Source organism: Pan troglodytes, chromosome 16 (genome assembly GCF_028858775.2).
Source record: "Pan troglodytes isolate AG18354 chromosome 16, NHGRI_mPanTro3-v2.0_pri, whole genome shotgun sequence".
In the NCBI taxonomy this organism is placed as follows: Eukaryota; Metazoa; Chordata; class Mammalia; order Primates; family Hominidae; genus Pan; species Pan troglodytes.
The window spans coordinates 68,672,985-68,694,759 of record NC_072414.2 but is presented as its reverse complement, the minus strand read 5'-3'; the positions used below and the strand labels follow the sequence as shown (position 1 = coordinate 68,694,759).

The 21,775-nt window shown below is 36.3% G+C and overlaps 1 protein-coding gene across 29 annotated transcripts in view; it reads left to right on the top strand.

Annotated features, from left to right (window-relative positions):
* SCAPER (S-phase cyclin A associated protein in the ER) overlaps positions 1 to 21,775 on the top strand; it is a 567,113-nt gene that overhangs the window by 155,586 nt on the left and 389,752 nt on the right. For all 29 annotated transcript variants that reach the window (XM_523229.8, XM_009429613.4, XM_063795293.1 and 26 more), the window contains one exon: positions 19,542 to 19,697. In XM_523229.8, the coding sequence (XP_523229.2) occupies positions 19,542 to 19,697 (156 nt within the window). The remainder of the gene's footprint in view (positions 1 to 19,541; positions 19,698 to 21,775) is intronic.

Genomic DNA, 21,775 nt, shown 5'->3' with positions numbered 1-21,775 from the left:
TAATTTGAGTCATTTTTTTTAAATACATGTATAGAGTCTAATTTTTTTCCTATTTTTTTTTGTGGGAAAAACGTAATGTAAAATTTATCATCTGAATCATTGTTAAGTATACAATTCAGTGGTTTTAATGCATTCATGTTATGCAGTCATCACCACCATGTATCTTCATTACTCTTTTTCATCTTGTAAAACTGAAACTCTATACTCATTAAACAGTAACTCCTCATTCTCACCCCCAGCCCCTGGCAATCATCATTCTACTTTCTAGATCTATGATTTTGACTACTGTAAGTACCTCTTGTAAATGGAATGATATGGTGTAATTTTATCCTTTTGTGACTGGCTTATTTCATTTAGCATAAGGTCTTCAATGTTATAGCATATGTTAGAATTTCCTTCCCTTTTCAGGCTGAGTAATTTTCCATTGTATGTATGTACCACATTTTGCTTATCCATTCATACCTCAATGGACATTTGAGTTATTACTACATTTTAGCTATTGTGAACAGTGCTGTTGTAAATATGGGTGTACAAATAACTCTCCAGTTCCTGCTTTGAATTCTTTTGGGTATATACCCAGAATTGGAAAGGCTGGATCATATGGTAATTCTATTTTTAATTTTTTGAGGAATCACCGTGCTGTTTTCTACATGTAGTTCACCATTTTTATATTCCCATCAGTAGTGCACAAGGGTTCCAGTTATTCCATATCCTCTCTAACTCCCATCATTTTGTTTTTGTAATAGTAGTCATTCTAATGTGTGTTATTTGGTATCTCGTAGTTTTGATTTGCATTTCTCTAATGATTAGTGATGTTGAGCATCTTTTCATGTGCTTATTGGCCATTTGTATATCCTCTTGGAGAAATGTCTGTTCAAATCCTTTGCACATTCTTGAATTGAGTTTTTTTTTTTATTGTGGAGTTTTAAGACTTCTGTATATATTCTTGATATCAATTTGTTTTAAATCAAAGATATGATTTGCAAACGTTTTCTCCCATTCTGTGGGTTGCATTTTTACTTTTGACAGTAGCATCTTTTGACATGCAAAATGTTTTAATTTTCACAAAGTCCAATTTGTCTGTTTTTTTCTTTTGTTGCCTGTGACTTTGGTGTCATATCCAATAAATCATTGCAAAATCTAGTGTCGTGACACTTTGATCCTGTGTCTTCTTCTAAGAGTTTTATAGCTTTAGATCTTACATTTAGGTAATTGATCCATTTCGAGTTAATTTCAGTATGTGGTGTTAGGTAAAGGTTTAGCTTGATTCTTTTGCCATGTGGCTGTCGAGTTTTCCCATTACTATTTGCTGAAAAGGCTTTTCTTTGTCCATTAAATTATCTTGGCACCCTTGTCAAAAATTATTTGACTATATCTGTGAGGGTCTATTTCTTAGCCCCGTGTTCTATTCCATAGGTCTATATGTCTGTTTTAGTGCTTGTACTATACTGTTTTCATGATTGTAGTTTTGTTGTAAGTTTTGAAATTAGGAAGTGGGAGTCATCTAATTTTGTTGTTCTTTTTCAAAATTGTTTTGGTTATTTGGGGTCCCTTGAGATTCCATATGAATTTTAGGGTGGACTTTTCTGTTTCTGCAAAGTCATCATTGGAATTTTGGTAAAGATTGCATTGAATCTGTACATCACTTTGTGTATTGTTGATATCTTAACAATATTAAGTGTTCTGGTTTATGATCATGGGATAATTTTTTATTTATTTGTGTTGTCTTTAATTTTTCAATAATGTTTTATAGTTTTTATTGTATGTGTCTTTTGCCTCCATGGTTAATTACTAAGTATTTTATTATTTTTGGTGCTATTGTTAATGGAGTTGTTTTCATGATCTCCTTTTCAGATTGTTCCTTGTTAGTGTATAGAAATGCAATTGATTTTTGTGTGTTGACTTTGTATCCTGCTTCTTTACTGAATTTTTACTACTTCTAACATTTTTTTTTTGGTGGAATCTGTAAGTGTTTTCTACATATAAGTTCATATCATCTGTGAACAAAGATAATCTTACTACTTTCTAAATTTGGGCACTATTTCTTTTACTTTCCTAATTTTTCTGTCTTGAACTTCTGGTGCTACCTTAAATAAAAGTGGTGAAAGCAGGTATCTTTATCTTGATCCTGGTATCAGAGTAAAAGCTTTCAGTCTTTTACCATTGAATATGATATTTGTTGAGGTTTTTTCATACATAGCTTTTGAGTTTGTTCTGTTCCTAGTTTGTTGTTTTTTATCATGAAAGATGTTGAATTGTCAAATGTTTTCTTCTGCATCAGTTGAGACTGTGTGTTTTTTTCCTCTTTAGTTCTGTTAATGTGTAATGTTACATTGGCCAGTTTTCATATGTTGTACCCTTCCAGGAATAAATCCCACTTGGTCATGGTGTATAATCCTTTTAATATGCTTCGCTAGTATTTTGTTGAGAGTTTTTGCATTAATATTGATAAAGGATATTGGTCTATAGTTTTTTCCTTGTAGTTTCTGTCTGGTTTTGGTATCAGGGTAATGCTGGCCCCATAGAATGAGTTAGGATGTATTCCCTCCTCTTCAATTGTTTGGAGTGTGAGAAGGATTGGTGTCAGTTCTTTAAGTGTTTGATAGAATTCACCCATAAAGCCATCAGGTCCAGGGATTTTCTTAGGAGATTTCTAAATTACTGATCAATGTCCTTACTAGTTGTAAGTCTATTCATATTTTCTAAATTTTTTTGATTTAGTCTTTGTAGGTTTTGTACTTGTCTGTATTATGAGTTAGGGTTGAGATTTTTTTTTTTTCATATGGATATGTACTGTTCCAGCAACAGTTGTTTAAGACTGTTCTTTTTACATTGAATTGCTTTAATAACATTGTTGAAAATGAATTGGCCATGAATATGTGAGTTTTCTTTCTAACTTGATTCTGTTTACTTTATCTCTTGTGCCTGTTTTTATACCAGTACCACTCTATCTTGATTATTGTACCTTTATAATAAATTGAAATCAGGAAGTACAAGTCCATAAGCTTTGTTGTTTTTTTTCTGAGCTATTTTGGCTATTTTAGATCCTTTGTATTCCATATACGTTACAGGATCAGCTTTTGAATTTCTACAAAAATATTTTTTAAAGCCTATCTGGGTTTAAATTGGGTTTGCATTGAATTTATGGATTAATTTAGAGGAGAATTGACATCTTAATGATATTGAGCATTTCTTTTCATGAACATGACATATATCTCAATTTATTTAGATTCTTGCCTTTGCATCTATTTTGTGAAATTTATCTGTAGTTCATATGTTTGATGGTATATTCAATGATATTTTGTTTTAATTTTTTTCTGTTGATTGCTAATACATAGCAATGCAGTTGATTTCTGTATATGTACCTTGTGTTTTACAACCTTGCTAATAAACTCACTTATTAGGTCTATTGTTATTTCTTTCTTTCCAGTCTGTATGTTTTTTATTTTTTATCTCCTTTTATTGCAATAGCTGGGACTACTGCAGTGTTGAGTAGTTGTGAAGAGAGCTGACATCTTTCCTTGTTCCCAGTCTCAGGGGAAAAGCATTTACTCTTCACCATTAAGTACGATATTAGCTATAGACATTTCATAGATGTTTGTTATCAAATTGAGGAAATTTCTTTCTAGTCTTAGTTTACTGAAAATCTTTACCATGATTGGACTTTAAAATTGTTCACATGGTGTTTTGTCAATTAAGATACCATTAAATTTTTTTTTTAATGATGAATTTCACTGATTGATTTTCAAATATTAAACCAACCGTGCATTTCTGGGATAAACCTCATGTACTCATAGTATATTATCATTTTTGTATATTGGTGAATTTGATTTGCTAAAATTTTAGGAATTTTTGCATCAGTGTTCATGACTGAGGGTGTTCTGTAGTTTCTTTTCTTGTAATGTCTTTGGTTTTGGTAACAGGATATGCTGGCTTTGTAAAGTGATTTAGGAAGGGTTCTATCATCTTCAATTTTTCTAGAGTTGTTTGTGTAGAATTGGTACAATTTATTGTTTAATTTTTTTTTTCTTGTAAAATCTACCAAGGAAGCTATCTGGGTCTGGGGTTTTCTTTGTGGGAAGATTTTTGCCTAAAAGTTTTATTTCTTTAATTTACATAGAGCTATTCCTATTATCTGTTTCTATTATATAATTTGTGTCACTCAAGAAATTTATCTATTTCCCCAAAGACTAATACTGTAGAGCATCTTTTCATGTACTTTTTGGCCATTTGTATATCTTCTTGGAAAAAATCTCTGTTCAAAATCCTTTGCTCACATTTTACCTGGGCAGTTTGTCTTTTTGTTGTTTAGTTATACGAGTTCCTTGTATGTTCTGGATACTAGATCCTTATGAAACTTGTGATTTGCAAATATTTTCTTTAATTTTGCAAGTTGCCTTTTCACTTTCTTGATAATGTTCTTTTCATAAAAGTTTTTAATGTTGTCAAATTCCAATGTATTTCTCTTTTTTTGTTGCTTAGTTTTTGGTGCTAAGAAATAATTATCAAATCCAATTTACCTCTTTGTTTTCTTCTAAGATTTTGTGATTTTAGATTTTTATATTTAAATTGTAAAGACATTTTGAGTTAATTTTTGTGTATGATCTGTGGTAGGCGTTCAACTTAATTCTTTTGCATAAGAATATCCATATTTCGGCCAGGCGCGGTGGCTCACGCCTGTAATCCCAGCACTTTGGGAGGCCGAGGCGGGCAGATCACCTGAGGTCCAGAGTTCGAGACCAGCCTGACCAACATGGAGAAACCCCGTCTCTACTAAAAATACAAAATTAGCGCGGCATGGTGGCACATGCCTGTAATCCCAGCTACTCCGGAGGCTGAGGCAGGAGAATGGCTTGAACCCGGGAGGCGGAGGTTGCTGTGAGCCAAGATCACGCCATTGTACTCCAGCCTGGGCAACAAGAGCGAAACTCCGTCTCAAAAAAAAAAAAGGAAAAAAAAAAAGAATATCCATATTTCCCAGCACCATTTGTTGAAGAGACAAACCCTCTCATTGGTCTGTTTCAGCCCATTTGTGTTGCTATAAAGGAATACTTGAGGCTGGGTAATTTATAAAGAAAAGAGGTTTATTTAGCTCACTATTCTGTAGGCTGTACTAGAAGCATGGCACCATCATCTACTTCTGGTGAGGGCCTCAGGCTGACTTCACTGATGGCAGAAGGTGAAGGAGAGCCAGCATGTGCAGATCACATCGTGAAAGAGGAGGCAGTAAGAGAGGAGGGAGGTACCACACTCTTGGAAACAACCAGCTCTTGAGGGAACTTTTGCAGGAACTAATATAGCAGAACTCACCCCTCTCCCCTGAGGGCATTAATCTATTCATGAGGGATCTGTTCCCATGACCCAAACACTTCCCATTAGGCCTCTACCTCCAACATTGGCAATTAGTGTTTCACATATTGATTACATATATATATATTTTTTTGAGACGGAGTCTCGCTCTGTCCCCAGGCTGGAGTGCAGTGGTGCGGTCTTGGCTCACTGCAACCTCTGCCTCCTGGGTCCAGGCGATTCTCCTGCCTCAGCCTCCTGAGTAGCTGGGACTGTTGGTGCACGCCACCACACCCAGCTAATGTTTGTATTTTTAGTAGAGATGGAGTTTCACCATTTTGGCCAGGATGGTCTTGATCTCTTGACCTTGTGATCTGCCCACCTTGGTCTCCCAAAGTGCTGGGATTACAGGTGTGAGCCACCATGCCTGGCCAGATCACATTTCAACATGTGGTTTGAAGGGACAGACAGCCAAACCATTGCAGTCTGTATGTCTGTCCTTATGCCAATACCACACAATTTTGATTACTGTAGCTTTTTAGTAAGCTTTGAAATGGGAACAGTGAGTCCTCCAACTTTGTTATCCCTGTCCCCACCAAACATGATGTACCAATGTAGTGTACCTTGCCATTCCATGTGAATTGAGGTTTGGTTTTTCATATCTGCAAAAAAGCCTGTTGGCGTTTTGTTAGGGATTACATATCTTTATATCCTTTTGAGTAGTATTACCATCTTAACAATATTAGTCTTCTAATTTATGAACGTGGAATTTCCTTCTGTTTATTTGTCTTCTTTAATTTCTTTCAGCATTGTTTTGTTTTTAACATACAAGTATTTCACTGCTTTGTTTAAATTTATTCGTAAGTGTTCTTTTGGATGCAATTATAAATGATATTGTTATCTTAATTTCATTTTTGATTATTCATTGCTAATGTGTAGACATACAATCAATTTTTATATATTGATCTTACGTCTTGTAATCTTGTTTGAACTCCTTCATTAGTTTTTATAGCTTTTTAGTGAATTCTTTTGGATTTTTCATAAACAAGATCACATAATCTGCAAATATAGTTTGTTTTGCTTTTGCTTTCCAGTTGGATGTCTTTGATTTCTTTTTTCTTGTTTAATTGCTCTGGCTAGAACCTATAGTATATTGTTGAATAGAAGTAGTGAGAGTAGACATCCATTTGTTATTCCTTATCTTCCTAGATGTATTTAATCTTTCATCAAGTATGATGTTAAGTGTAGAGTTTTCATATACAGTTGAGCCTTGGTATCTGTGGGTTCTGCATGTGCAGATTCAACCACCTGCAGCTTAATCAATAGGTGGTTGAATCCGTGAATGCAGAGGATCAACTGTAAGGGACTTCAGCATCTATGGATTTTGGTATCCATGGTGGATCCTGGAATCAATCCCCCATGGATACTGAGGGACAACTATATGTCCTTTATCAGGTCAAGGAAGTTCAGTTTTATTCATCGTTTGTTGAGTGTTTTTATTATGAAGGGATATTGGATTTTGTCAAATGCTTCTTCTCCATCTATTGCTGTTACACTATATTTTTTGTCCCTGTTCTATTGATCTGGTGTATTACATTAATTGAATTTAGATATTTTGTATATTTGTCCAATTTTGTTGTTTAAAGTGCAAGGGTAAATCTCATCCTGTTACTTATGGCTGGAAGTGGAATTTCTGATCTATGTATTATTAGTATTTTTATCTTTTTGTTTTCGAGGGACAGTCTGAAGGTAGATTATTGATGATCAGAAAGGCAGAATTAAATCCAGATCTTTCTGGTTCCAAAGGCTTTGATTTTATCACTGTACTTATTACTTTAGTATTCTCATTTTGTGATATTTTGTCATATGACTTACATACATTTTGACTTGTCTAATTGCTTGATATACTTACTTTCAATATGATTTTATTAAGCCAAAGTGACTTTTATAAGCAAATTAAGCTAATTATTTATCACAGTTTAAATAATTTCCATAGAGATGGATGGTCAACTCCTGGGTATCTTTACATGAGGAGATCAGCTACCATTTATAGTTCTTTTAATTCTTTTTCTTAAAATTCCAACTTTTATTTTGGATACACGGGGTACATGTGCAGGTTTGTTACATGGATATATTGTACCCTAGTAATGAGCATAGTACTCCATAGGCAAATTTGTTTTGCTTTGTTTTGTTTTGTTTTTTGAGATGGAGTCTCACTCTGTCACCCAGGCTGGAGTGCAGTGGTGCAATCTCAGCTCACTGACACAGCTGCTTCCCGGGATCAAGCCATTCTCCCGCCTCAGCCTCCCGAGTAGCTGAGATTACAAGCACACGCCACCACGCCTGGCTAATTTTTTTTTTTTTTTTTTTTTTTGGTAGAGACGAGGTTTCACCATTTTGGCCAGGCTGGTCTTGAACTCCTAACCTCAGGTGATCCACCCACCTCGGACTCCCAAAGTGCTGGGATTACAGGTCACTAGGTAGTTTTTAACCTTCTCTCCCTTCCCTCTCTACTTCGAGTAGTCTGCAGTATCTATTGTTCCCATGTTTATGTCCATATGTGCTTATTGTTTAGCTCCCACTTACAAATGAGAAAATTTGGTTTACTGTTCCTGCATTAATTCACTTAAGATTATGGCCTTCAGTTCCATCTATGTTGCTGCAAAGGATACAATTTCATTCTTCTTTTGGTTGCGTAGTATTCCATGTTGTATATGTACCACATTTTTTAAAATCCAGTGTATCGATAGGCACTATTGATGGACTCCTGGGTTGATTCCATGTCTTTGCTATTGTGAATAGCATGGCAATGAACATATGACTGCACATGTCTTTTTGGTATAATAATTTGTTTTCCAATGGGTATATCCCCAGTAATGGAATTGCTGGGTCAAATGGTAGCTGTGTTTTAAGTTCTTTCAGAAATTGCCACACTGCGTTCCACAGTGGCTGAACTAATTTATATTCCCACCAACAGTGTATAAGCGTTCCCTTTTCTCTGTAGCCTTGCCAGCATCTCTTGTTTTTTAACTTTTTAATAATAGCCATTCTGACTGGTGTGAGATGGTATCTCATTGTGATTTTGATTTGTATTTCTCTGATGCTTAATGATGCTAAGAATTTTTTCATGTTAGTTGGACACTTGTATGTCTTTTGAGAAATGTCAATTCATGTCTTTTGCTCATTTTTAAAAATGGGGTTATTTGTTTTTTTGCTTGTTGATTTAAGTTCCTTATATATCCTGGATATTAGACTTTGTTAGATGCATTGTTTGCAAATATTGTCTCCCATTCTGTAGGTTGTCTTTTTACTCTGTTGATAGTTTCTTTGGCTGTGCAGAAGATTTTTAGCTTAATTAGGCCCTACTTGTCAACTTTTGTTTTTGTTCCAATTACTTTTGGAGATATAGCCAAAATTGACTTGTCAAGCAGATGTCAAGAAGGGTATTTCCTAGGTTTTCTTCTAGGATTTTTATAGTTTGAGGCCTTACATTTAAATCTTTAATCCATCTTAAGTCAATTTTTGTATGTAGTTAAAAGTAAGGGTCTAGTTTTGTTGTTCTGCATATAGTTAACCAGTTATCCTAGTGCCATTTATTGAAGAAGGAGTCCTTTTCCCATTGCTTGTTTTTGTTGACGTTGTTGAAGATCAGATGGTTGTAGATGTGCAGCTTTATTTGTGAATTTTCTGTTCTGTTCCATTGGTCTGTGTGTCTGTTTTGTACCAGTACCATGCTGTTTTGTTTACTGTAGCCTTGTGGCATAGTTGGAAGTCCGGTAATGTGATGCCTCAAGCTTTGTTCCTTTTGCTTACTATTGCTTTGGCTATTGGGGCACTTTTTTGGTTCCATACGAATTTTAGAATAGTTTTTTTTCTAATTTTGTGAAGAATGCCACTGGTGGTTTGATAGGATAGCATCAAATCTGTAAATTGCTTATGGCGATTTTAATGATACTGATTCTTCTAATACATGCACATGGGATGTTTTTCTGTTTGTGTCATCTCTGATTTTTTTCAGCAGTGTTCTGTCATTCTCCTTGTTCAGTTCTTTCACCTCTTTGGTTAGCTGTATTTTCCTAGGTATTCCATTTTCTTTGGCTATTTTGTATGGTATTGTGTTCTTGATTTGACTGTTTTCCTGGGCATTATGGGTGGATAGAAATGCTACTGATTTTTGTACATTGATTTTTATATCCTGAAACCTTGCCAGAACTGCTTATCAGTTTCAGTACCCTTTTGGCAGAATAATTCATGATAAGTGAATTAAGAGTCTGTACTAAAATTCTTGCTAATGTAAATACTGTTTTAAAACCTTGCTACCACTTGCTCACCTGTTGGTGCTCTCAATTGTCACCGTTTTCAGTTCAATAAACTGTGAAATCCTGTCTGGACATGTATTCCATTTCTACAAAGAAAATAGACACGGTATTTTTTTCCTTATTCAAAAGTATTTTTATTATCATAGTGACGACCGAAGTCTCTTGAGTTAGATAAACTTGGACTTAGGTTCTGACTCCACCACTTAGTAGCTGAATATCCTTAGGTATTATTTTACCTCTCTGAGCCTATTTGTTCATCTTTAAAATTGGAATAATTTTACCTACATGTCAATTACTGTAAGTATTAAGTTAGATTATGCATGTTGTGAAGCAGTTAATGTCATCTTTGGTATAACAAAAGCACTTAGTAAAATATTAGAATTATAGAAGAAATATTCTACTTATTTTTTTCTGAAGTCTCATGTATTTCTGTTGTTCTGTTACTAATCAAAAAGTACTAATAATCCAGTAATTTTTTTAATTTAAATTTTACTGTAAGTGTACTTTCCTTGAGACCATGTACCATTTTAGTCCTGTTACATACTCAAGATGTTTTTTTTCCATGTATGCTTTTTATGAGTCCTTGGGATAAATTAATGGCCATTTCAAATCCTTTAGTTCTTTCTTAGGTAGATAGGTGATTGAAAATAAATTAGCTAGTATTCTGTTGATGGTGATTAATATTGCAGCCTGAGTTATTCAAAACCTGATTTTATATTAGATCATAGTCCATTATTTAATAGTCTAATATTGACTTTCATTTTCAGTTTCTTAATGGTCTCATTGACTCATTTTCAGTTGCAGCATGTCTAGCAATAACTGCTGTTTATTTTTATTCTTTTTTTTTTTTTTTTTTTTTTAGGAAAAGACACCTGTTTCTTATTCCTTGTGCTGTGGGTCCTATTTTTGTCCCCTTTGCTGCTCTTGGAATTGTTTTTTTTATCAGTTAAATTCTTGTGCCTGGTCCTTTGCTTTCTTCCTCTAGATTACCTACTTTTGTACACCCGTTTTATAGATTACCTATTTTGTACTTTTGTAAATCCCCAAATTTCTGAGAAATAGTGGCCTGCGCTTGTTTCTAATACCTGATCACCCATGTCTTCCTTAATTCCTTATATGATTTTCCCCTTTCTGCAACTATATTTGCCTTTGAGAATATTTCTCTGTTTTCACTGAGTTTAAAAGACTTTTCTGAATCACTTCATATGAACACCATCAGGCATCTTTTTCTAGAAAACTTCTGCACTATCTTAATTTTCTCTCTACTCTCTAACCAATCCTTTACTGTCTTCCTTTCTTTATTTTGTTAGTTAAACGTAACTGAAAAATGAAGTTTCACTTCACTTACTCTTCTTCTTTAGTATCACAGTCACTACCATTGCTTCAGTGTCTTCTCTGCAGTGATTTCTAAATCTGAATCTTTAGCCCTACCTTCAACTGAGCTCTAGACTCAATTGCCTATTGTTTGGTGCTTGTATTGAGTGGAACTCATCAGCTCACCATCTCCTTTATCCCAAACCAACTGCTTTACTGAATTCCATATTTCAGATAATGATAATAATAACTAGTCACCCATTAACCTAGATTTGGAAAGCTTGTATTCATTTACTTCATTTCACTTTTCTTTTTAATCTCTTCTTGACAACTTTTTGTATATCAGCCAGAAAGATAGGCTAATTTTTTCTGACATCTTCTTTGGAGTCCTATGTATACATACACCTGCAGTTCTCTAACTCTGTAGGCAGCTACATTTTCCATTGCAGCTGCCACCAGTTTATTTTTATCTCCCTCCTAAATATTTACAGTTGATATTCTTCCCTTTTGTTCCTCCTCCCTCCAGATTAATCTTTCTGGAGGGTATTGTAATGCCTCTCAGTCCAAAAACCTTCAGGGACTTTTTATGGTCTTCAAGCCTAAGTATAAATCCATTACTCTAGATTTCTTTAATATTATATTGTATTTAAAATAGTGGCCATATTTTTATTTTAAAAGTGATTCATTTTTATTTTGAAGAATTTAAGCAACATAGCAAAGGAAACTCAATCCCACCCTCAGAAATAGCCACCATTAACATTAGGTAGACACTGTTTCAGACATTTTCCTATTATTATATTCAGATTGCATGAATGGATAATCTTATAAAATAGAATTATGCTATACATGATACTTCTTAGTAAGATGTATTAATCTTTATTTTAGTTCCATTTTAAGGGAAGGAGATGAAATGGAAGTGAAATTGAGGAAATTCTTGAGTTTATCGTGTTAATCACAAGAATTCATTCTCATAAGAATTTTTTGAGATAATAAAATATGAAACGTATTAAGAGTTTGGAGTTGTATTTATTCAATTTCATTTTAATTTCTGAACATTTTTAGGGAACTCTTGCTAAAAAGAGATGAGAAAATTAGCACTCGTATATCATCCTAATCTTTCCACAATAATTATTCATAGTTTTATTATTTTTCTCTTGTTAAAGTTGATCAAATTTATGTTTTCCTCTGTAACTTTAAATTCCTCAGTTTAGTTTTCCTTGTATATGTAAATCGACTCATTGCTTACCAATTCTTCATTTATGAGTTGTTTTATCTTTTGGTTTGCTGGATTTTATTAAGAAAAAAACTTTTTTCTAGGAAAAGCTCATATATGCTCTGTCCCTTGAGTTCTTACATATTTTAGGCCTGTGGCATTTCTACCTGAATTATATGTTGGTTTGAGATCATATTTATGATTCACAATATCTCTCCTTCAGAACTTCAAGACATTATTCCATTATCTTAGTTATTTCTGTGGGGAAGGCCGAGTCTACACTGAATTTTCTTTCTTGTAGGTGACTTACATTTACTGCATGGAAACTTGAAAAATTATTGTTCTTTCTTAATGTTTTATGATTTAATAAGGATATTCTTGATGGTGATGTTCTGAGTCAATTTTTTATGAAGTAATGTAAGCTCTCTTAATCTTTAAACATTTCCTGTATTTTATGTTGGAATATTTTCTGTTGCCTTTCTTAGCTACATAGATACTGTTTATCTTTATCTTTATATTAGGTCATTTTGTCATGTTCTCTGTATTCAAGGCTTATTATCCATTCATCTTCACTGTAAAAATCTACAATAACTGTGATTATCAAAAGTTTTTCCTCTAGAAGTAATTTGTTTTAAGTAGAGACAGGGTGTCACTCTTATCACCCAGGCTGAAGTGCAGTGGCATGATCATAGTTCACTACAGCCTTGAACTCCTGGTCTCAAGTGATCTTACTGAGTCAGTATTTTGAGTGGCTGGGACTATAGGCATGTGCCACAAAATTTGACTTATTTTTTAAATTTGTTGTAGAGATGGAGGTCTTGCTATGTTGCCCAGGCTGGTCTCGAACTCCTGGTCGTCAAGTGATCCTCCTGCTTTGGCCTCCCATAGCATTGGGATTACAGATGTGAGCAGCTGTGCCTGGCCCATTATTTGGGGTTGGTTTTTACACTATCTGTTCTGTACCATGCATTTTCTAATTTAAGTAATTCTGTGATAGTGTTACTTTTGTACTCTGTTTCCTTAGCTCACGAATCACCTTTATCAAATAAGACAGTAGTCCTCCCTTAATTGCAGTTTTGGTCTTTGTGGTTTCATCTACCCTCATCAATCACAGTCCAAAAATAGGAAATGGAAAATCTAGAAATAAACAATTCATAAGTTTCAGATTGTGTACTGTTGTGAGTACCATGATGAAATCTTGTATAGTTACGTCCCGGACGTAAATCATTCCTTTGTCCAGTATATCCATGCTGTATATGCTATCTGCTCATTGGTGTGTTAGTAGCCATCTTGGTTATCAGGTGGAGTGTCATGGTATCACAGTGCTTGTGTTCACGTAACCTTTATTTTATTTAATGGTCCCAAAGCACAAGAAGAGTGATGCTAGCAATTTGGATATGCCAAACAGAAGTTGTAAAGTGCTTCCTTTAAATGAAAGCGTGAAAGTTCTCAACTTACTAAGGAAAGGAAAGAAATCTTATGCTGAGGTTACTGAAATCAGTGGTAAGAATGAATCTTCTATTTGTGACATTGTGAAGAAGGAAAAATAAATTTGTACAATGTATGTAGTCATCCCTCAGTATCTGTGGAGGATTGGTTTCAGGGCCTCTTGAAGATACAAAAATTCATGGTTGCTCAAATCCCATGTATAAAATGGTATAGTATTTTCATATAACTTATGCACATCCTCCTGTATACTTTAAATCACCTCTAGATTACTTATACCTAATACAATGTAGATACTGTGCAATAGTTATTATACTGTATTATTTAGGGGTTAAAGACAAGAAAAAATGTCTGTACAGGCATGCATTGTTTTATTCTGCGTCACTTTATTGGGCTTCAAAGATACTTACTGAGTTTTTAAAAATTGAATGTTTGTGTCAATCCTGCATCAAGCAAAGTCTTTATTTTTGCCATTTTTTCCAACAACATGTGCTCACTTCATGTCTCTGTGTTATACTTTGGTGACTCATAATATTTTAGATTTTTTAATTATTATATTTATTATGGTGATCTGTGATAAGTGATCTTTGGAGTTACTATTGTAATTGTTTTGGGGTGCCATGAGCCACACTCATATATGACAGCAAACTTAATTGATAAATGTTTTGTGTGTTCTGACTGCTCCACTGACCTGGCCATTCCCCCATTTCTTATCCTCAGGCCTCCTTATTCCCTGAGACACAGCAGCATTGATATTAGGCTAATTGGTTATTAATCGATAACCATACAGTGTCCTCCTAAGTCTTTTTTTTTTTTTTTGAGACAGAGTCTCGCTTTGTTGCTTAGGCTGGATGGAGTGCAGTGGCGTGATGTCGGCTCACTGCAAGCTTCGCCTCCTGGGTTCACGAGTGGCCTCTAAGTCTTCAAGTGAAAAGAAGAGTTTTACATCTTTCACTTTAAATCAAAAGCTGGAAATGATAATGCTTATTGAGGAAGGCTTGTCAAAAACTGGGCTAGAGCCTGTGCAACTTAGCAAGACCTCATCTCTACCAAAACATTTTAAAAATTAGCCAGATGTGGTCACACATGCTTATCGTCCCATCCACTCAAGAGGCCGATGTGAACGAATCACTTGAGCTCAGGAGTGTGAGGCTGCAGTGAGCCACTGCACTCCAGCCTGGTTGATGTGAAACCCAGTCTTGAAAAACAAAAAGAAAAAAATAAAGCTGGGATAAACTGAAAGCTAGGCCTCTTATGCTAGTCAGTCAGGTTGTAAATGCAAAGGAAAAGTTTTGAGAACGATTAAATGTGTTACTTCAGTAAACATATGAATGATAAGAAAGCACAACAGGTTATTGCTGATATGGTGAAAGTTCGAGTGGTCTGGATAGAAGATTAAACCAGCCACAACATTCCGTTAAGCCAAAGCCTAATCCAGAGTAAGATCCCGACTACTTCCAATTCTATGAAGTTTAAGAGAGGTATGGAAGCTGCAGAAGAAAAGTTTGAAGATAGCAGAGGTTGATTCTTGAGGTTTGAGGAAGGAAGCCATCTCAATAACATAAAAGTGCAAGGTAAGGCAATAAGTGCTGACGTAGAAGCTGAAGGAAGATCTAGCTAAGATAATTGATGAAGACTGCTGCACCAAACAAGAGATTTGCAATGCAGATGAAAGAACCTTCTCTTGGAAGAAGATGCCATCTAGGACTTTCATAGCTATAGAGAATTCAGAGCTTGGCTTCAAATCTTCAAAGTCAAGGCTGACTCACTTATTAGGAGCTAATGCAGCTGGTGACTTCAAGTTGAAGCCAATGCTCCTTAACCATTGTGAAAATTCTAGGCCCTTTAAGAATTAGGCTAAATCTATTCTGTCTATACTCTATAAATGGAACAACAAAGCTGGTGTGACAGCACATCTGTTTATAGCATTGTTTACTGAATATTTTAAATCCACTGTTGAGACCTCCACCTCAGAAAAGAAGACTCTTCAAAATTTTACTGCTTAGTGACAATGCACTGGTTACTCAAGAGCCCTGATGGAGAGAGCACAAGGAGATGAATAGTGTTTTCGTGCCTGCTAACGTAACATCCACTCTGCAGTCCATGGATCAAGGAGTAATTTCAACTTTCAAATCTTAGTTTTTAAAAAATACATTTTATAAAGCTATAGCTGCCATAGATAGTGATTCCTCTGATGGATCTGGGCAAAGGAAATTAAGACTTTCTGGAAAGGACTCACCATTTTAGATGGCATTAAGAACATTTGTGATTCATGGGAGGAAGTCAAAATATCAACATTAACAGGAATGATTTTTGGTGGTTCAAGAGGACAGTTAAGGAAGCAACTGCAAATGTGGTGAAAACAGCAAGAGTATGAGAATTAGAAGTGAGCCTGCTGATGTGACTGAATTGCTGCAGTCTTATGACAAAAATTAAATAAACGAGATACCTCTTGAGAACTTGTTTGGAGATTCTAGCAGGGGAGCACAGCTACTCATATTCCTTGATCAAAGACCAGTCCTCCTCTATCAGGGATGGTCATCCTCTTTGACCGAGCATGCAGCTTCAGGAGGGACGCACATGGAGCGGTGAGGGAGGAAGGGGACACCCGCTTAGCCAGCCAGATCAGCTGAATCAACCCTGGCGATCAATGGGGTGACAGATGTTACAGCCAGATCCCCCTCACATCCAAGTTATTTCTTATGAATGAGCAAATAATGTGGTTTCTTGAGATGGAATCTACTCCTGGTGAAGATACTGTGAACATTGTTGAAATAACAAATTATTTAGAATATTCCATAAAATTAATTGATAAAGCAGTAACAGGGTTTTGAGAGCATTGACTCCAATTTTGAAAGAAACTCTACTATGGGTAAAATGCTATCAAACAGCATCACATACTACAGAGAAATCTTTGAGGAAAGGAAGAGTCCATCAATGTGGCAAACTTCGTTGTTGTCCTATTTTAAGAAATTGCCACAGCCACTTCAACCTTCAGCAACCACCACCCTGATCAGTCAGCAGCCATCAACATCAGTGCAAGACTCTCCACCAGAAAAAAAGGTTATAACTTGCTAATGGCTCGAATGTTCATTAGCATTTTTTAGAAAAAGTGTTTTAGAATTAAGGTGCGTACATTGTTTATTTAGACATAATGCTGTTGCACAATTAATAGGCCATAGTATTGTGTAAAAATAACTTATATGCACTGGGAAATTTGATAATTCATGTGACTTCCTTTATTGCGATACTCAGTTTATTGTGGTGGGCTGGAACCAAACTTGTAATATCTTTGAGGTATGCCTGTACATGTTCAGTACAAACACAATCACCCATTAAAAAACATTTTTTATCTATGGTTGATTGAATCCATGGATGCAGAACCCACAGATATGGAGGGCTGACTATATAGGTACTGTCTGTGATTTGAGGCATCCACCAGGGGTCTTGGAATGTATTCCCTGTGGATAAGGACATACTACTGTATGTTGTTTTATCATCTTTCCTTTGCTTCTTTAAATTCATGTTTTTGTCAAATTCTTCAGTGTTACCAAGTTTGTCTAATGAATTTTCTGCTGTTTGTTAGGTTATTTTCTTTTCTTATCTTTTTTTCTTTCTTTTTTTTTTTTTTTTTTTTTTGAGACGGAGTCTCTGTTGCCTAGGCTGGAGTGCAGTGGCACAATCTTGGCTCACTGCAACCTCCATCTCCCACGTTCAAGCGATTCTCCTGCCTCAGCCTCCGAAGTAGCTGGGATTACAGGCGCATGCTGCCACGCCCAGCTAATTTTTTTTTGTATTTTAGTAGAGATGGGGTTTCATTGTGTTGGCCAGGCTGGTCTCAAACTCCTGAGCTCAGGCAATCTGCCTGTCTCGGCCTCCCAAAGTACTGGGATTATAGGTGTGAGTCACCGTGCCTGGCCACAGGTTATTATTTTCTTCCAAATTGTTGCTGTTCTTTTAAATGAGACAGGGTCTCACTCTGTTGCCCAAACTGGAGTTTAGTGGCGCGATCCTGGCTCACTGCAGCCTCCAACTCCTGGGTTCAAGCAATCCTCTCACCTCAGCTTCCCAAGTAACTAGGACTATAGTTGCATGCCACCACACCTGGCTAAATATATATATCTATATCTGTCTATCTGTATATATTTATATTTAATAGAGATAGTCATTCTACATTGCTCAGGCTGATCTTGAACTCCTGGGCTCAAGCAATCCTCCCGCCCGGCCCTCCTAACGTGCTGGGATTACAGGCATGAGCCACTGCACCCTGCCAAGGTTGAGTTGTTTAATCTGACTTTTGCATACTCTTTCCCTTGTGAGTTTTATTTTATTGTAAAAATTTTGCTTAGTGTATTAGGTCCCATTACTTTTTCTTTCATTTTGATTATGTTTATGATATAGTCTGAATAAAGTTTCCTTGAGCATACTTGTTTATCATATATATATATAGAGAGAGAGAGAGAGAGATGGAATCTCGCTTTGTTGCCCAGGCTGGAGTGCAGTGCAGTGGTGCGATCTTGGTTCACTACAACCCCTACCTCCCGGGTTCAAGCAGTTCTCTGCCTCAGCCTCCTGAGTAGCTGGGATTAGGTGCCTGCCACCACATCCGGCTAATTTTTGTATATTTAGTAGAGACGGGGTTTCACCATCTTGGCCAGGCTAGCTTGCACTCCTGACCTTGTGATCCACCCGCCTCAGCCTCCCAAAGTGCTGGCATTACAGGCGTAGCCACCACACCTGGCCTATCTTGTATTTTGAGTACGTTCAGTACAGTTTGAAGGATGTTTCTGTGATTAATCTACTTATTAAAGTGCTTATGAAAGTGGTATCATGGCATGGAGATTGGGAAAGCTTAGTTGGATCTGTATTCAAACTTTTCTGAGATTTATAAAATATCTTAACGTAGGTTTTGTTCCATCCAGCATGGATTCCTGTAGTCTGTGGCTGTCAAAGACAGTTGTCTCTAGTGTTCACTTCCCTACTTCACTCTACCATTTTAACTGTAGCATACCCTCCCCTCTGGCTTTCAAGAATGAGAGGGTTGATCCTACCTGATTTTTGAGCTTTATCATTAGCTATCCTTTACTCATAATATCTGTACTTTCTAGCAAAACTTGACTATTAAGGATCAATATATGTGAAGTTAAGGATGCAACGTATAGTTCAGTACCTTGTATCTAATTGTCACTCATTCATTATATGTTGAAGAAAAGTAATTTGTTGTTTATTTTACATTTTGTCCTTTCAAACTCATTAGAATAACGTGAGCATACCTATTTCAATGTTTGTGTAATTTGTATAGTTGCAAATTACACTGTTATTAAGTAGAACTTTGTAAGATGGTCTGTATAAGAATTTAAAATTGTTTCTTCACTTAAAAATGTTTTCAGTGGCAGGCCTCTAAATCACTTCTTTCTAAGGCCTGTGGATTTTTTATACACACTGGATTATTATCCATTTTGAGGTAAATATTGAAAGAAAAGACCAATAATTCCTTCATTTTTTTTTTTTTGTTCCATGCCTTACCACTGGTTCATGTTATTATATAAAGACTGTTGTTAGATTTCTTTCTTTCTTTCTTTCTTTTTTGATATGGAGTCTTGTTCTGTCACCCAGGCTGGAGTGCAGTGGCACGATCTTGGCTCACTGCAACCTCTGGCTCCTGGGTTCCAGCAATTCTCCTGCCTCTGCCTCCCGAGTAGCTGGGATTACAGGCACCTGCCACCACGCCTGGCTATTTTTTCTTTTTTTTTTTTTTAGTAGAGATGGGGTTTCACCATATTGGCTAGGCTGGTCTCGAACTCCCAACCTCAGGTGATCCGCCTTCCTCAGCCTCCCAAAGTGCTAGGATTACAGGCGTGAACCACCACGCCCAGCCTGACTGTTGTTAGATTTCTTATTTTTGTAATGTGCCCTAGAATTAACTTGATCTGAACCTTACCTTCTTTGTTTTTTTAAAGGTAAATGAAATTGCCTTTATAAATACCCTTGAAGCCCAGAATAAACGTCATGATGTTTTATCAAAATTGAAGGAATATGAACAGAGGCTTAATGAGCTACAGGAAGAACGTCAGAGAAGACAGGAAGAAAAGCAAGCACGTGATGAAGCTGTGCAGGTAGGATTTTTTTATTCAGCAAACATTGATTGAGCACCTGTCATATTTGTAGGGTCCAGCCCTGCAGGGTCGGTGGGTTTTTCTCCCCATGTGCGGAGATGGGAGATTGTAGAAATAAAGACATAAGACAAAGAAATAAAAGACAGCTGGGCCTGGGGGGACCACTACCACCAAGACGTGGAGACCGGTAGTGGCCCTGAATGCCAGGCTGTGCTGATATTTATTGGATACAAGACAAACGGGCAGGGTAAGGCGTGTGAGCCATCTCCAATGATACGTAAGGTCAAGTGGGTCACATGTCCACTGGACAGGAGGCCCTTCCCTGCCTGGCAGCTGAGGCAGAGAGAGAGAGGAGAGAGAGAGACAGCTTACGCCATTATTTCTGCATATCAGAGACTTTTAGTACTTTCACTAATTTGCTACTGCTTTCTAAAAGGCAGAGCCAGGTGTACAGGATGGAACATGAAAGTGGACTAGGAGCGTGACCACTGAAGCACAGCATCACAGGGAGACGGTTAGGCCTCAGGATAACTGCGGGCACAAGAGGTGGAGGAGTAGAGTCTTCTCTAAACTCCCCGGGGGAAAGGGAGAGTCCCTTTCCCGGTCTGCTAAGTAGTGGGTGTTTTTCCTTGACACTGATGCTACCGCTAGACCACGGTCCGCTTGGCAATGAGCGTCTTCCCAGACGCTGGCGTTACCACTAGACCAAGCAGCCCTCTGGTGGCCCTGTCTGGGCATAACAGAAGGCTCTCACTCTTGTCTTCTGGTCACTTCTCACTATGTCCCCTCAGCTCCTATCTCTGTATGGCCTGGTTTTTCCTAGGTTATGATTGTAGAGCAAGGATTATTATAATATTGGAATAAAGAGTAATTGCTACAAACTAATGATTAATGATATTCATATATAATCATATCTGTGATCTATATCTAGTATAACTATTCTTATTTTGTATATTTTATTATACTTGAACAGCTCATGCCCTCGGTCTCTTGCCTTGGCACCTGGGTGGCTTGCCGCCCACACATATTTTAGATTTAAAGCTAGTTGCTGAGGACCCCAAATGGAGTAACCTAGTGTTTGTTCCCAAAGGTGCATGGTTCAATATGGCACTCTAGAAACATAAAGTCTATTTTCTAAAAGATAGTGTGTTCTCTTTCAGTTACGGTCATCAGTTCTTTCATCAGCAGACTGTAATCATAGCAATAGAATCATCAGCTTCAACTAGGTGAAGGATTAAACTGCTCTGGACAGATTATTATCTATTCTTTTCTAATCGGGCTGGGCAAGAATATGGTCCTCTCCCAACAATAAAAAGAAAGGTTATTTTTGAATCAGTATATATAGCCTCAGACAATTTTTTGCCTATGCTGAGGCAAATTTAGGGTAATTTTTATGCCTAAGATAAGGGGCATCTGTTATTTTTTAGATGGTATCATCAGATACCATAATTAGATTTTAACCTCTGCAGCAAACCCTACATTTGCAACCCTTTTCAAGATGGGGAAAAGGTTAAAGCATAAACTATCCTACTGTTTATAATCTATTTTAGATCTCCCTCAGTAAAATGCCTTGCCCATAGTCTTTAAAGACCTGACATATTTTTGGATGTAGAGAACAAATTTTGCAATATTTAAATATAAATTCACATATGCTGTATTTATTGTGACTAATGTTTATTTGTTCCTTCAGTGATCATTTCATTGAGTTACTTCAAGTCATGTGTCAGGCTCAAAGATTTGAAAAACATACATCTGTGTTCTCAGTGTGGAAATGTATATGTACATAAACAAGATTAGGAAAAATGCTATGCTGAAGGCATTGTCAGTAGCACAAAGGAGAACACCTTATTTATATAGAGAGTAGAGGGAATATGAAAAAGTCCAGAAAAGTTTCCAGGTAGAGATGACATTTTTACTAAATTTTCAAAAATGAAACAGACAAATGATAAATTGTATGGGAGGGCATTTCATGCAGAAGGGGATATGAGGAAGCAGTGCATGTAGAGTTAGGGAGGAGGTCATGAAAAGCTTTGTAGGTATTTTAAAAAATTACGGGTGTTGTATTTCATGCTTCTTGT